Source organism: Bombus terrestris, chromosome 6 (assembly GCF_910591885.1).
Source record: "Bombus terrestris chromosome 6, iyBomTerr1.2, whole genome shotgun sequence".
Lineage (NCBI taxonomy): Eukaryota > Metazoa > Arthropoda > Insecta > Hymenoptera > Apidae > Bombus > Bombus terrestris.
Window position 1 is genome coordinate 9,753,724 of NC_063274.1, and position 16,627 is coordinate 9,770,350.

The 16,627-nt window shown below is 40.2% G+C and overlaps 1 protein-coding gene across 6 annotated transcripts in view; it reads left to right on the forward strand.

Annotated features, from left to right (window-relative positions):
• The window catches only part of LOC100647898, a 413,467-nt gene extending 396,873 nt beyond the window's left edge, over positions 1–16,594 (forward strand). For all 6 annotated transcript variants that reach the window (XM_048406733.1, XM_048406735.1, XM_048406734.1 and 3 more), the window contains 3 exons: positions 30–931; positions 1,976–2,498; positions 6,621–16,594. In XM_048406733.1, the coding sequence (XP_048262690.1) occupies positions 30–931; positions 1,976–2,498; positions 6,621–7,477 (2,282 nt within the window). In that variant the 3' untranslated portion in view covers positions 7,478–16,594. The remainder of the gene's footprint in view (positions 1–29; positions 932–1,975; positions 2,499–6,620) is intronic.
• The last annotated feature ends 33 nt before the right edge of the window (positions 16,595–16,627 follow it).

Genomic DNA, 16,627 nt, shown 5'->3' on the forward strand with positions numbered 1-16,627 from the left:
CTAGCCCATCATGTTTCTCTTGTTAACAGAAATCCTCGGGATGGAGCTAAGAACGGCGAAACTGTTACTTTACTCAACACTGGTGGTCGTGGTGTGTTGGAGCCAGGAATATTGGACGGCGCAGTGTTCGTCGTCGTGCAAGTGCAGATGGATCTCCGGCAGGAAGACCGCCGAATGCATCAAGCAGAATCTCACGCAGATACCCAGCAGTTTGTCGCCAGAGATTCAGAATTTCGATTTGACCGGGAATCGTATCATGCACCTGATGCACGACTCGTTCAGTCGGGTGCATCTAGTCAATCTTCAGAAGTTGGTGCTGCGAAAATGCGAGATCGAGTCGATCCACACGGACGCGTTCAACGGCCTGAAGATCGTGATTGAGATCGATTTATCAGGAAATAACATTAAAACCTTGTATCCCGGTACGTTCAGGGAGACGCAACGGTTAAGGGTGTTGTTGTTGAACGAGAACAAGCTGAAGGTGTTGGAAAACGGTTTGTTTCACGATCTCGCGTATCTACAGAAGGTGATGCTGTCTAACAACGAGTTAGAGCGAGTGGAGGAGGAAACCTTTCGTAATCTTCCGGAATTGCGATTGTTGACCTTGGATGGGAATAATCTGAGCGTATTGAGGGTGCAGAGCTTCGAGACGTTGCCGAAGCTTGGCAGCCTAGAGCTGCATAACAATCCATGGAATTGCAATTGCCGTCTGAAGAAATTTCGCGATTGGACGATAGAACGAAAGCTGTACACGAAACCCACCACATGCCAACAGCCAGCTACCCTTGCAGGGAAGATGTGGGACGAAGTCAGCAGTGACGAATTCGCTTGCCGACCTGAAATCTTCACGATAGGGCCGTCAGTGAAGATCGAAGTTGGCAAAGGCAACGTCACCTTTTGGTGCAGGGCTTCTGGGATCCCACGACCGCAGGTATGATATCGTGTATATACGTCGTTTGCGTTTTTATTCGTTGCATAGCATGGGGAGAAACTCTGTTAAACGACGAGGATAAAATAGGACGGAATGCGCACCGTGAAGTATTGTAAAGCAAGACGCAATTAAGTCCGAGAAATGTTGACTGCGGTAATCTACAGTAGCTTACAAACTATTTAGTATACAATCTGGCTCGATGCGGAGGTTAGATCCGTTGGAAAGATTACGCTGGTTAAGCCCGCATTCAGGCAACTTAGCCTGAAAGCTTCTAAACGATCTCCGACTCAACATTGTTTTCGGATCTCACCGTGGAAGAGATCTTTTTCTTAACGTTTATCGGCTATGATCTCGTGTTTTGTAATTTTAATCGTAAACACTTGGATAAGATACAAGCCAAGAACATTCGTAGAAAATGTCTCGGTAATTGTTAGTACTTTCGGTATTTTCGAAGGGTTTATAAAATAGATCCGTTGAAAAAAGTCTTTTGTGATAAAACAAATGAATACTTTGTATAAAAATGTTATAAAACACGAAACGAAAATGGTGTTTTTTTAAAAAGGTCCATTGTCTCGCCATATCGATTTGTTTCCTCGACGTATTATACTCTACAACAATTCGCGCGAGGTCTGCGCGAGCCATTGACAAAACTGTGTGGCGAAATTTCTATGATTTAACGAAAATATCCTTCAACTTTGCGGAGAATAACACGTGGGCAAGTATAAAAAGGGGAAGGAAAAAAAGTTTGTGAAGAGAAAACTGCGTCTTTTGAAATCACGTCGTACCAAAAAAAGAACGCAGTTGGGCGAGCCTTTGTATACGTTAGCGAAGTCCCTTTCGTAGCACGAAAACTGAAAATTAAGGACATCCTTAGAATTTTTTCGTTCATATGTACACTTTATTGCCATCTGAGTAGGTTACAATACTCTGATATAGTTTCTGACAAAGATAACAAAGATACAACAATTTTAGATTATCAAGACGCAATTACCATAAATTCAAAGATTAATAAAATGTTTCAATCGTTTTACTTTTCTATTTCAGTTGGCCTGGGTACATCGGTCGAGAATTTTGAACAATCATACGAGACGACACAACGGAGAGAAAAACTACATCCTGAAATCGAGCCACGAATGGCTGAACCTCACGATACCGGACGTTATTCCTTCGGACAAGGGTGATTACGTCTGTCTAGCGAAAAGTCCGGGCGGAAATACAGAGAAGAACGTGACCCTGACTATCGCTGGTGACGCCATGGGCGGCAAGGACAATATAATTAGTCTGCCTCTCGCGCTCGGTTTTGGCGTGACCGCGTTGCTACTTCTGGTGGTGACCGTGTCCTTTTGCGTGTGCTATTGTCGTCGTCGACGAACGAGACACGACGAGAAGAGCTTAGAGGCCGCCTCGATGGAGCACCACGGCCTCGGTGAACAGGAGAAGTCCCTCATCACGACTATAAATCCCGTGGTGAAGCCACCCAGACGATACGAAGCGCCTTCAGTGACGTCGCACGGCACCGAGATGACAGAGCTGAACCGTACATTGCTCGACAACGACTCAGTCTTCGGTCAGTACACTGCTTACATTACTAAACAGTGCGTGGCCAGGTGCTAGCTACTAACCATTTGTTAGCTTCCGAGCGGCGATTACGTCGAGACGTTCGCGAAACGCTCGACGATCAACCAGGCTCGATGGTCGTCCACTGCTGCTCGCGTGCATCGTACACGAACACGAAACGAGGAAATCGAACGAGTAATGGGTTTCCGACTGTGAACCTTCCCAGGATTGATGTTACGTAAATATTTCTTTCGCGTTTGTTCGGAGTCGAGCGAAAGTTTTTAAATAAAATTTAGGTTTCGATTAAAATTCCAGCAAATTATTTGAACGAATGGTAAATTTACACGGGGTCAAGAAAACATTCGAAGAATCGTGGAAATTTTGTATGAATACGTTAGATGTGTTATACAAAGGGTATTGAGTCGTGTTTGATTACGGTGCTAATGAAATTTCGACGTGTTTTACATAAAGCATACAATATTATGGACATAAATGTTTTCTATGGAAAATATTCAAATATTTTCACGAGCTAGTGTATATTAAACAGGGTTACTCTTGATAGGGTCAAACACTTCATACATATCGAGTAGATGGGGTCAATTTAATTTTTATAAAAAGAGTAAGTGGAGAGAAAGGTAATTTAATTGCGGTTAATAAAAAAAATATACGTATATTTTTTTCAGTATCACAAAATACATACTTGTGATACGATAATCAAAGAAAGGTCTCTAACAATCGTAAGAATATAAAAGGATATCACGAAAATGTACATGTTATAAAGTATATAATGTACATATTTCGTAGGCGTCTTTTTTATATTTTTCATTTCGAGAAGGATACGATTCTATAAAAAGAAGAATTGCATTTAGGACTAGCTACTACTACAAAAGAAATAATATTGTAGAAAGTTATATAACTAAACGTTCCGTCGTTTTTTCTATTGGCTGTTTTATTACTAACCGTAAAAAGGGATATCATTGCGGCAAAAATTACGTAACTGGGTGTGCGTAAAGCAAAAATACTGAACAAAACGGAGTTGCTTTATTTCTTCCGCGAAGTATCCTTTAACTCGTTCTATTGAACAGCGAACTAGAAACTATGAATGGAAATTTATGAATAATGAATTCATTTTTAATTAAAACGCAGCAATAGGCCATGAAGAATAGATTTCACTCATTTTGACCCCAAAATTTACCAATATAAAGGTCTAAAAACATTTTGTTTTCAAAAAAATTTTCTCCAAATATCGAGAGTTCAAAATTAGAGTATGACAAACTGTCTCTGTTCGTGTACGTATTCGTGGTACAACGTAATACGATGTTTCGTGGCAAAATCATCGCTGATATTGACACGAAGATCAATCAACGGAACCGTGAACAAAGGAATTTCTTCGATAAACGGTGCGCCGAAACGAAATCCAATTTAGATATTGTTAACACCGCAGCCATTAATCTTCCGATTTCCTTCGAAAACATACGTTCGCCTCCGTTTCGGAAGTGGGTATCGTCGCTAATTAAAGGACGGAATAGATTAATTGAATCGTATATATGGCGAGTGTATTTAACTTTAAGACAATCGTGTCGGCCGTAATGCTGGCGAGGTTCAGTAATCCCGTCGACAGATAAATGAGGCGCCATCGATCCTGGGTGAACGAATATCGACCAAGACTGTTGCAAGATTAATGAGAGCGTGCAACATGTAATGATACAAAGAGAGAGAAAGAGGAAGCGAGAAATATAGTGAGAAAGAGAGAGAGAGAGAAAGATAGGTGAAAGGCATTCGTCATTTGCGTCTGGTCGTTATTGATAGCGTTTTTCTCCGCGAACAACCTCGTTTTCCGTAAAAGAAATGCTGCATGCGGAATGCCTGTGTCCGACGTCGGCCTGTCGTTTAATTAGACACGACGTAATCTAATCGTCGTGTTTCACAGACGTATCGCGAAAACGATTATTTTGATAGACTTGTAAATATATGCATATACGATCGTTTAAACGCGCGGTATGGATAAATTCCATGTATAATGTACGTCGATGCGGGTAACCGTTCAACAGAGACCCAAGTATTTTTGTCCTTTAGCTTACGGCTGATATCGTGGCGACGGCGTTGTACATAATCTTCTTCTCGCAGAGAGCAACGATGACGATAATAACGGCGATCAACGAGAAAGACGAGTCGGGGGTAATTGCGCACTCTGTAGTTCAATTTTTGTGTATAGCGTAAGAAGGGAGACGGCGCAAAAAAACGACGTCGGTAAGTCGCGTCGAACCATAAGATGAAAACAGAACGGAACGAAAAGATAAACCGGTGTGGAGGGACAATGGAGGGTAAGCGAGCGAAGGATCAGGACGAGGGAAAGATGTTGCTGTTAATTGAAACATGGTTACTCGCTCTCTACCGTAAATAATGAAAATACTGGGAACAATAGGGGAGCGAGTACTGGGGGACTGTTGTACGCATAGAGTGGTGATTAAAGCGATAAGGGAAAAGGAAAATACGCGTTTTGCGACGTTTGCCTCGGATTCCACAAAGGAGAGTACAATAATAATCATCACGCACCGCTTCCATCTGAATTAGCAGGTTCTGTCGTTTTATTGAGAACTATTCTTCCTTGTGCGTTCTCATCGTGAAATCTCTTGCACGTATAATACGTATATGTATGCGATACTCGCGTTCCCGGCTCTTTGTCTATACACTTTCAAAGACAATAATTGAAATTGTCGAGGATCTCGTATTTGAACAGTTACCTTCCGCATCTCAATTACCTCCGCGTACACCCGGTGTCCTTTTGTATCCGCTTGCCGGAAGGTTAGTCGTGCGCAATCTTTTTCTTTCTACCTCTTGGCCTACATTCTCTTTTCACTCTACTATTGAACAGAATTTGAGTACTGAAAAAACACTATGATAAAACTTCTATGATCACTGGTCCTTTCGTTTACCTGCCATTGACACTCGCTAAGATTTTGCGCGAACCCACGCACAGATATACACGAATAGTATACCTCGAAATTTAGATGGAGCGGCGAAATGTATCGTTGTTCGTGTCATGGCGCACGAGGTCGAAAAAATGGCAGAGCATCGAAACGAAATCCTCGACTGTGAGTAATATTCGATTAAAAGAAGCCAAGTGTACATTTTCTTGACAGATTTGTTACGCAAGAAGATGATGGAATCGCTGGTTGTATTTAAATTATAGCTCCGAAGTGGAGCGAGTGAAACACGTAAGAATCACGACCCACTTTTCTCCCGATGAAACTTTATCTCAAAGGACACGATCGATTTACGTGTCTTTGCGTTATAAATCGTGGCAGGTCTTGTATATTACATAATCTCCTCCGATGCGCAGTATCTAACTAAAGTAGCTCACGAGCAAAGAAAGTATCGAGTATGGATATTTTTATCATTTCGTTGAGTTCTCGACGAATCGTGAACTTTGCGTTTTAGCTGCGGGGAAATGTAAAACGTTTGAAAGGAAATTTCTTGTGATAGGTTTCGCTTCGATAGCATACTAAAGAAGGTATTCGAATAGGGATGCAATCGAGGGATGCCAGGGGATCTGTGACAATAATCTTCCTCATATATGTTTTCCATAGACAGTTCTAAAGCTTAATTTTATTTTTCTTACTTCAGGGTATTTTTATTATAAATCATTTCCTTATTTATATTATTTAGTCTTAGTATCTTAACCTTCTACGTAGCATCAGATGAGTCGAAATGATCTATAACATGATTCTGGATGATATTTATACTACATATAACTCCAAGTTTGTCTGTCTGCATTTTCTCAAATATTGGAAATAATTTCCAAATTGTTAGATATAGACGAAGACATTTTACGAATAACTCGGTTGATCGAACTACGCAAGAGTGTACATACAGTTTCATAGAAGCAACGAGATCTCCTTGTCCTCGTTCCAAATTGCGCCCCGATTCAACGCAAGCCGTAAAACCGCGGGGCGTATCTTTCCCACTTAACAACTCTACTAATATCCATACGCCACTGAATTGTTATCGCTTTTACTCGACCGGCGGCGCTTAAATCTCTTTTTTTTTCTGTTATGTTTCATTATGATTATCGCGTCTTTCACTTTTCTTTCTTAACGTTCGTCCTTCTTTTTTGTTTATGTTCTGGCAGCTGATGGTATCGGTGGCGGTGTCGGCAGCGGAGTGATCGGCGGCGTCGGCGACGACGAGAGGGAAGAACGAGCGACGCCAGAGCTCGAGAGCGGAACCGGCACCATGTGCCGCGGAGGAGGCGGAAGCTACCGCCAGTATCCGCCGGATCTGTTGGCCTTCTCCGGCGGTCGAGGCGCATCGCCGACGAGCCAGGCGTCCACCGCGCCCGACAACACGCGTCTTCCGAGTCAACATGTGACACCCACGACAGCCGCGTTTGCCTCACCCTCGAACCAATATCCAGCAGCTTTCAAGACTTTGCCGCACAACCGTAGTGTTACACCCTATGGAATTACGAGCTCGTCGATCGCACCTGTAATGCCACGTCATGGCTACGTGACGATACCACGCAGACCAAGAGCACCCAGCTGGAGCAGCGGACCACCCACATCGCCTACGGACGGATTGGAGCCGGTTTACGATAATTTGGGATTAAGAACGACCGCTGATGGTAGTTCGGTCCTATCGTTGAACAAAAGTCCCGAACCGTTGTCCTCGATGAGGAATCGACCTCTGCCTGGAACGCCAGGCTCGCACTACGGTACGATACAGCGGAGCACACCAAATATATTGACCAGCAGTCCACTCGATAGAGCCGCTCCGGAAGGTGCAGCCGAATGGCCAACCAAACTCGCTGACGAATCGACCGACAGTAATCATCTTGTTGGACAAGCCCAACCGCAACAGCAACAACAATCCGGTAGTAGCAACACGTTAGGAAGAAAAGTACCACCGAGACCACCCCCGAAACCTAAGAAGAAGTCCACCAACGGTCCCCTGTACGAGGACGAGGGCGAAGACGGCACAGAGGTATGATCGACGTATGTCGGTCGACGAAGATGAGGCCGCGAGGTCGTGGCCGTGCTGAGGAGGAGAGACGCATGACCGAAGCCACATTAAACCGGTAGTGCCTTTCAAGTTGAAACGACCCCCTCGATACGCGGCGGGTCGATATTCGGTCGGAGCGCGTAAGTTCCGCCGGCGAACGTGCTGACGAACGAGCGTGCCGGGGGCTTCCACATCCGGTGAACATGGTTCGTCGGGTAAACCGCTGACTTTGGCGGAGAAACACCAGCAAAATTTTTCGGACGAGACGCCTTTGCCGGTTATTCTTTCTTTGTTCATCGTGTATCCTCTCTGTCTCTTTTTATGTATTTTATAATTTATTCGGTTCGCGGCGCATGACAGGGTTTCCGATCGGGTGGAGGACAAGCATATATTATGTGATTCGTGAGATCGACACGCGGATTCTCTACATAGGGCAACGCAACGGCGAATAACGCGAATAACGAGAGAAGTGTCGAAGCGATCGATCGAAAATCGACTATGTCTTTCAAGATCGTTTTACAATTTCGGGGAGGAACATTCGATGAAACGTTTTTTTGAAAGAAACAATCTCGACGATACGATGGATACAACAAAACGCCACGAACGCTCGTGATTGGTTTTACTACGTGTAACGAGAAAATTAGTGGATAGCGGGTTGTGCCGTTCACGGACGATCATAGACAGAATTCATGTAAAATACAACGTAACCGGACATTAGCATTAAGGATAATGTCTCCATATGGAGACGTTCGTCTTATTTATTGACGTGCTTGTTGCATGCCTAACGAAGATCGCATTCAAACCGCAGCATCATGAAACGATGCGTTCTTTTATACGATCTATTTGCAAAACGATCATGTGATCGATACCTCTTAATTTTTTTTATTTCTATATATTTCTTCCTTGTTTTATTATTATTATTTAAATTTTGTACTTCTGCCGATGTGTACTGTGCTATCGATCATTTTTACACGATATTTCGACTTTGTTATTGTCCTTTTTTATCCTCCAAGGAAGTGCAAAACGATACTTTGGTTTTCTACTTCTCTTAGGTTTAAGATTATGTTTCTTTATTGTTTTAATTACATATTACATATTACGCATTGGTACTTGACCGCATCGAACCGGTATCTGTTTTAGCGATATGTAAATCGGAATTAAGAGTAACGCACGGGAAGCCATGTGCATGGTTCCGCACTATGTAAAAGAAAACGTATTCAAGTAACGGAGATGTTAGAATAACTGTTTCTAGTAACGTTGACAGAAACGCATACGTAAAATCTTCCGATTATATTCGTTGTTAATGGTAAAATATCACAGATGTTTCAATCTGAGTGTTACGAGGTCGTAAATCGGTATGAAAAGATCGGTCCTATGGATTTTCTCGAGAGTAGTGGCGCGGTTTACACGATCGACGTTATAAGATACCGTGATCAAATTCATGTTATTCTCGTCCCTCGAAACTACTCAGAAATATTTTAATATTTGCGCAAGGCCATGCTACTTCGTATCTACGAAGAGAGATCTCAGTGTACGTGCATTTTTCCTGGCGAATCGCCGAATGTATGTTGTAAAAAGAAATCATCGTACAGCTTGTACATACAATGTGTATTATACTACTTAAGAAATAGCTCGTCTATCCTCTAATGGTTCGATCTGACTAAGGTTTCGCCGAACCGTACGTGAAACAAGTGATTCTGCACGAAAATTTCTTTGAAAAAGAATGGAAATGGCGACACGTGAAAGCAAGGCGCGTCTAATCCTTGAGTTAGGGATACAACGTAAATCGATCTTAGAACTAACGAAGAAAGAAAGTGTCGTATACGTAAAACACGAAGAACTGTATATGCGATTCGCGCTTAATTAACAGATTTAATTTAAAAAAGTGTACGAGGAAAAGAAGCTGTACATTCAAAGCGATTGATCGTGAATTATTTCTTCCGGCTCCATAGAACGCGTGACTCAAACTTCCTTTTCATCGAACTTCGATAGCTTCGATTACGTCTTTCGTGTAGGTTCCTCGAGTTTTGGGGAAATTCACGATACTTTCCGGCCATCGATCTGTCTTGCGTGTCAAACGAAATGCAACATGACCGAAAGGCAAACATTTTTAGCCAATTCAGTATTCTAATGGCCTTACAGATATACAGAAAGGATCATTCTTGGACTAAACGTTTATCGCTCGTAAGCTACATGAACTCGTTATACTTTCTGTACGCTTTATCCGGAGCTTAACGTTGCATTCCCGACTTTGGCGAGGATTTAGGGATCGATCGTTCGCGCAACTTGTTGCGAACACACGAATCCTCATCCTGTAACGCTAGTTCTAACGGAAGAGTCCCTTCAACGACTTTGAATATTCCTAACAGGCTTCCCGTTTTCTCAACGAATCTTCCAAGCACCAGGAAACGCTTCAAGATAATTAAACGGTTTCAAGCGGCTTTATTTTTTCATAAAGCATTCGCTAATTCTGAATTTACAACGAACAAACATTTGCTTTTGTGGACCTTTCTTCGTTGGATTTTTCCTCTCTGAAAGCGATCTTTTAATTATTAAAAGCAACGTAGCTTGCGCATTATTAACCTGAGTTTGTTTGTTAAAAGCACAGGATGTGTCACGTAATTGGAAAGATTTGAACGCTCTGTTTGTTTGAAAATAGTATAAATGGAAGAGAAAAATGTTGAGTGGTACAAATTATTTTCATATTCTGTCTTTCGCTTGAAACAGGAAGACGCATACTTTTGTTTAATCAAGCTAATCCCTCGAGTATTGTATTAAAATAATTTTTCCAGAATGTTCCAATTACAAAACTACAAACTATTCGTAATTATTATTTTATACGATAATTTTCATAAAGTTAAATAACGTTAAATAAAGATAAATACGATAAAAAGAATCGAGCTCCATTAAGAACATTTTAAACCATATTAACGTTCTTTGCTATGTGCTAAATATTCAAAAGACTTCACTTGCAACAAAAAAGTGATATCGTATCTAAAAGATCAGACGTTACATTCTATTATAATTATTAAAAGAGCGAAATAATAAATTTTCGAGATAAATTTTGTCAACTCTTTTTCTATCACTTTATCTATTTTCAGTCAAATAGAAGGTACCATTCTTTATATGCATATTTGAAGAAAGAAGTCTTATTCTTCTTTACAACTACTTGGGTAATGATAATGACGTGTCAATTTATGAAACAAAGGGTTTCGTCGTGATAGCGACGAAATATCTTCCCCGAGCGTCATAACGCACCTAACAGTATTACGAAACGAATCTAAGGACGATGATGCGATGCCGATGGGACGGCACGGAGAAAATCGCGGCGCGATCGTGTAACTTCGTTTCCTCAGCTACGTTTTAACAAATATACAATCTATTAACGTAATATTCTTAAAAGGAGAGCAAGAAGAGAAGTTAATATAAAATAGGTGCCAATGTACAGTTATCTCTTACTAGTTGTTCTGGAAGTAAGAATTTACTACGAATAGTCTTTGAAAACCTTTGTAAGGAGAAAATTTAATGGAGAAGAAATTTGTGTGTTTTACTCGTACTTGTTAGATAATAGATGTTAAACTTTGTGAATAGAGGATTGCGATGCTGTAATTCACGATGTTGTAGGGATTAATTGAAGGAGGAGTTGTAACAGAAAATAACAATCATTTTCTCCTTTCATTTTTTAGAACAATTACACTCTTCAAATATTTCTATTATTTTCGTCCCGATAAACTTCACTTTCTACGAACGCAATTATCTGTAAACGTTAAATCTAATTTCACACTATCCTCCAAAATTATTTATGTATATAAATGTTTCCTATTTCAACTTCAAATTAAAAGTCTCTAAGATGGTAATCAGTCTTATGACTCAACTTACAACATTGGAGATTTGTTACGTAAAATCTCTAACACTTGAAAATCGAACGAATAAGGAAACCAGCAATGTGTACAAAAATTTCCGATGAATGATCTCGAACGCTTCTTCGCACAAAGATCACCACAATCAACCGGAAGCGAGATTACACGAACGAATCGTCGCGAATTATTTTAAGCGGCCTAGCAGAGTCGCGGCTTGTCCGATCCAATTGTTGTGCCACGCCCTGTAAATACACACGGACCTTAATTGCACGCTAATTCACGACGTTGTTTATATGTAAATGTAGGCACGTACGAAGCAAGCGTGGCACGACCGGTTGGTACGGCGCCACGAGTATATTTTTGTAATTTTGTATTTTGACGAATTCTCCGACTACGATTCGTACCCACGACAATCGCGCGGGGAAGATACGCTTCGTCTGTATTCCACGTTCTTAGTCCCAAGGAATTAACCGGATCCAGAAAGCGATTCGCGCAGCTGTAAAATATGTCGAGACGGTCGTTAGATTCCTAGGATTTGCCTTGTCTGCGATCATCTCCTCGTTTAATTCCTCGTCGTGTGTATGCACAGGTTCTCTACACCGATTTCTTGATTCGCACTGGCGCTTACATATGTAACGGTGTATTTGTCGAGATTACGATTCGATTTGAATTCCAGTATATAAGGGACGGTTGGCTAAATATAACGTCGCGTGGATGTTTTTTGAAGGTTGATTCTTCATCCTTGATTTTTCAAGAGCGAAAGATGCTTAGTTTTATTTGAGATTTAAGGAGATACAAATGAGAAATGATCTTAGTTTATTTTTAAATATAAATATCGACGTAAGAGGGAAACATTGTCGTTTATTTTCACGATGCTAAGGATTTATTTTCATTTCTTGAAAATATTCAGTATACTTTACTGTTTGTCCCAGAATAATGATCACGCCGTCGAAGAACTAATTTTGCACCTTGAAACTTGTAAAAACTCGCAGGGAAATTCGTACCACGTGTCGCGTTAATTGCTTCGAAGCACGTTTGCAACAATTGTCGTCGAAAATTTATCGATTCGAGAAAAACTTCTTTAGTCCCCAAAGAGAGCAAGTAGAAGGAACGCTGTTCGTCGATGAGATTTGTTTCGCATTGAACGCGTTCGCGTGAACGCAACCCTTCTCGATTCCCCGCCATAGTTTCCTCCACATAATGAATAGCGGTACGATCGTACACGCGAAAATAGAACGTATACGATCCCCGCAATTATAACGTAGGGGGTCAACCCCGTCTGCTCTATGTACTATTAGCTGTGACGTGTTTACCAGGGATGCGCATGACGAGCCAATACCAGTCAGCGTGTAATTATTATGGCGAGGATACTTCGTGCGCGCAGTTAGGCTGTTCGTCGTTTTAATGACACTCCCTCTTTGATCCTCGAACGTTGCAATAACATGGTTTATGCGTCTTTCCATTCTACTCTACCAACTGAAAGCACGACTTAGAGGCGATATCATTCGTTCTCTATCGTCCTTCGTGAGCAGACCATTTTTCCAATCGATAGACGCGTACAGATATTCCGATCCTTCGTCAACGTCTATCTTCTAATGACTCTGCGTATCTACCTGTCAGGTATATATCCGCTTGAAGTCATTACGCCGTGGCGGAAATTAAAGTCGAGGAGGAGACAGAAAGAGAACGTGAAGCGGGTTGAAGCGGTGGAGAAAGACGGTGCCTAAAGTCCGTGTAATTGCGAATGTCGATGCGTTCTCGTGAGGACACGTCTCGGTTGGTATTTTTAATGAGGCACACGCGAGATTTTCTCGTTTCGAGACTAGAAGCGATCCGAGGGCGTTGGAAACAGGTGAAAAGACTGCTCGCGACGTCGACGAGGACATTAATAGAGCGACGCTGAAAGGACGACGTCCCGGCACTTGTTACCGGTTTTCTGGTTGAATTGTGGAATTATCGAGCGTCGATGGGAACGCGTAATGAGCCCTGTTTCTCGTCCGCCGCTATCGACGAACCACAGCCCGAGCGAACGCGGCTTGGCCACGTTTTAATTGCCAGATAAAGTTTGCCCGAGGTGGAAATATTAAAAATTCGATTTAGTCAATTGTTTGCGATGTCGATTTAGCTCGACGATTGCGGGAGAAAAGGGGTAACGAGAACACGCAGTGTTTAATGTAAAATTATAATTCGGCCTTGACTAATTATTTTTGTGCAGTTTGCTAATGAACTTGCATGGGCACAATAGTAGAATCACTTTTTGATAGATGTACCTGGAATGATTGCATAATTTCCTGTAACTTATAGACACGTTTTCCGGCTTAATTATTCATGGGTTACAACATAATAATCGAAAGGATGAAAATGTTTCATAATACAAGTTTCGGCTTTTTACTTCGTGGTATAGATGCTGACGAAAAATATTGATACATTGAAAAAACGTCAGAACTGGTGTTAGAATAATTTTTTTCTTTAAAAAAAAAAAAAAAAAATGAAATTGCGTAAATCGACCAGTTGCATTTTGCGTCTTATGCTGCCAGGGATGTACTTAAAAATCACGTGGTTTTTTCGTCCATCTAATTTTCAAAGCGCCACAATAATATGGTAATTATCGTCTTCATCGAAGATGTATCGGAAATTGTATATAATATTCTTAGTTTCGTCACCGAGATATTGGCGCCAAGTTCTTGATTTACATCTGTAGGGGTGCAGGCGAAAGTACCGTCCAATACACCGATCCGACTATAACAATCCGGAGGTTAGACGCATGTAATTAATTTTATTTCACTGATAGATGCGGATGTTTCAAAATGTAGTATTTCGAGAGAATTTCAGACCGATCGTTTTTATGATAAATTTTTTATATAATGTATTAATATTATTTTTATTAGAGAGAGATTTATAAATTTATCTGCCACACATAATTGACGGAAACAATTTCTTTGGAACAAATAAAATTATAGGACTAAATACAATGGTATTCTTTTTGGAAGTTGATAAATTACTGTCGTTCAATTATAGCCATTTAAATGATAAATTCGGTAATATGAATGCATTTAATACTTCTAGAATGGAAGCTAAGTGTCTCGCAAATGTTTATTCTATAATAAGGTATTCATTCGAGAAGCACCCACGAGAAAAACGAATAATGTTGAATACATTCCAAAAGGGACGATAATAATCTTCCTAATTATCCTATTTCCGTTTTTAAACGCATTTTTCAGCCGTATTCTCACTGGTTCTTTCAAGTTTAGTTCATATTCCGAGAGAGTTTATAACAGCTAACTAATTCTCGGAAATGGAAGATAAAACGCTAATTTGATTCAGTACATGGCTGATGGTATGAAAATCGCTAGCAACGATACAAGTCTGATAAAAAAATTAAATTTCTCTTAACGTCAAAGGTCATCTCAAAATTGAAATTATAAATTTCTAAACGAGTGATAAACTCTTAAACTTAATTTCCGAGCATTAAACGTATGCTGCTAACGATATTCTTGCTTGATAGTTTGAATCGTGTAAATTTAAGCGTATCATGTACGTATCATATCTGTTTAAATGCCGTTCGTTTGCATGTGCTGAGAATCGCGTAAAATTTTGTATAATGTTCGCATCTGTTTATTCGTCGAACTGTTTTAACCATTCTTCGAAGACTGAAACTTTTGTAATTGAAAAACTACGTGATTCCGTTTTGTGTAACTTACTCGATCCAAAGGAATTGCGCTCACGACAAAAACATAAAATGGTTGAATATAACTTCCAAGGTGATCTACGCGATGTTCGCGCAAGAACAATTTTCTTGGGTTAATTAAACATTAAACGGTCATGCTTTGAAAGCTGTTCGAACAAATACTGTTCTATGGGAAGACTTCATCGCGACTCGTTACATGATGCGATAAAGGTTTGATGTAAACCAGCGTTGTCCAGACTTTAGAATGTTCCCCTTAAATGGTTGAAGTCTCCTTCGTCACACTGTGGAAACATTGGTTGATGCCACGTTATGTATTAAAAAAAATACATACTGGTGAAACCTCTGTTTCTGGTGAAAATACGAAGGAGCTTAAAAAGAAGACAGATATACATATATAGAAAGCTTTTTTATTTACGGATGATGCTGGTATAAGTCTCAAATCAATTAGTTACTCAAGGCTACTTCTCTGAATTTTGGAGCATGTTTGTGATGAAGAATTTGAACCTTGTGTCTTTAAAGTTGGCACAAAAGAGATAAAACATAAAGTAGCCTTGAGCAGTCAACTGATCTGTAGCAAATACTATTTCAAATAGTTCTAAATGGGAAAAAGATTATGCTTTCTCGATTGATCGCTCGAATCGTGTCCTAATCATCGTTGAAACTGCCTAACTCATTCCATCGCCACCTGTTTAAAGAATATACATATTAAAATAGGACTTTCCACATGTATACTGTAACGTGTAACGATAGTACCGTGCAGAACACGAAGCATGTTCCTGACGAAGTGTTGTTAGGGCGCCGTTTTCTGTGGATCAGCCGCGTCCAGGTTTCTCGTACTTGATGAGCGTGTACGCGGACTTTTATGGGGCCGAGTTATGAATAAATGACGTTTCATTAACATATTTTCGTATCTCGTACAGCTCTAAGTTGTACAGGATAAGAACGCTTTAAAGTGTTTTTATCATAAATAGGGATTATTATAAATGTAAAGGAACTATGTTTGCGTGTCACGATATAGGTGTAAGAAACTCTCTAGGGAGAACGTAGCGATCAAGAATTTTTCTTTTACTTTAGATTGTAGATGACATAGGAACGTTAAGGATGGATAATCGAGATAAAAATCTTTGCGAATGTTGATCATGTCTTCTTTTTTCTATTTTATTACATATTCTCTTTTTATTAATTTTCGCGTTATTATTATTGCTATTATTATTGATAATATTTACCGTCGTTAATATTTAATATTTCTATCGATCTATTGGATTTATATCGTTATGTTGCGCTGTTATTATCATTGTGATCATTATTATTTGTAGGAAGTTTTGCCAGAGAAATTGTACTACTTGCCTTGTAACGGAATTTAGTTTTATTCTGTCAACATTTCGGCTGATTATAATTTATACGCTATTGTCAATGTACTATGTATATCATTGTAAATACTATACATATTTTATAAATGAAATATTTAGCGTGACTGTAATATTAAGAGAATGTACTGAAAGCACCACTCTGTACACTCCACGATGGTTAAATTTTAATAAATATTTCCCAACCCCATCATAGTGTTTCAATCTTGCTTTACCTAATATT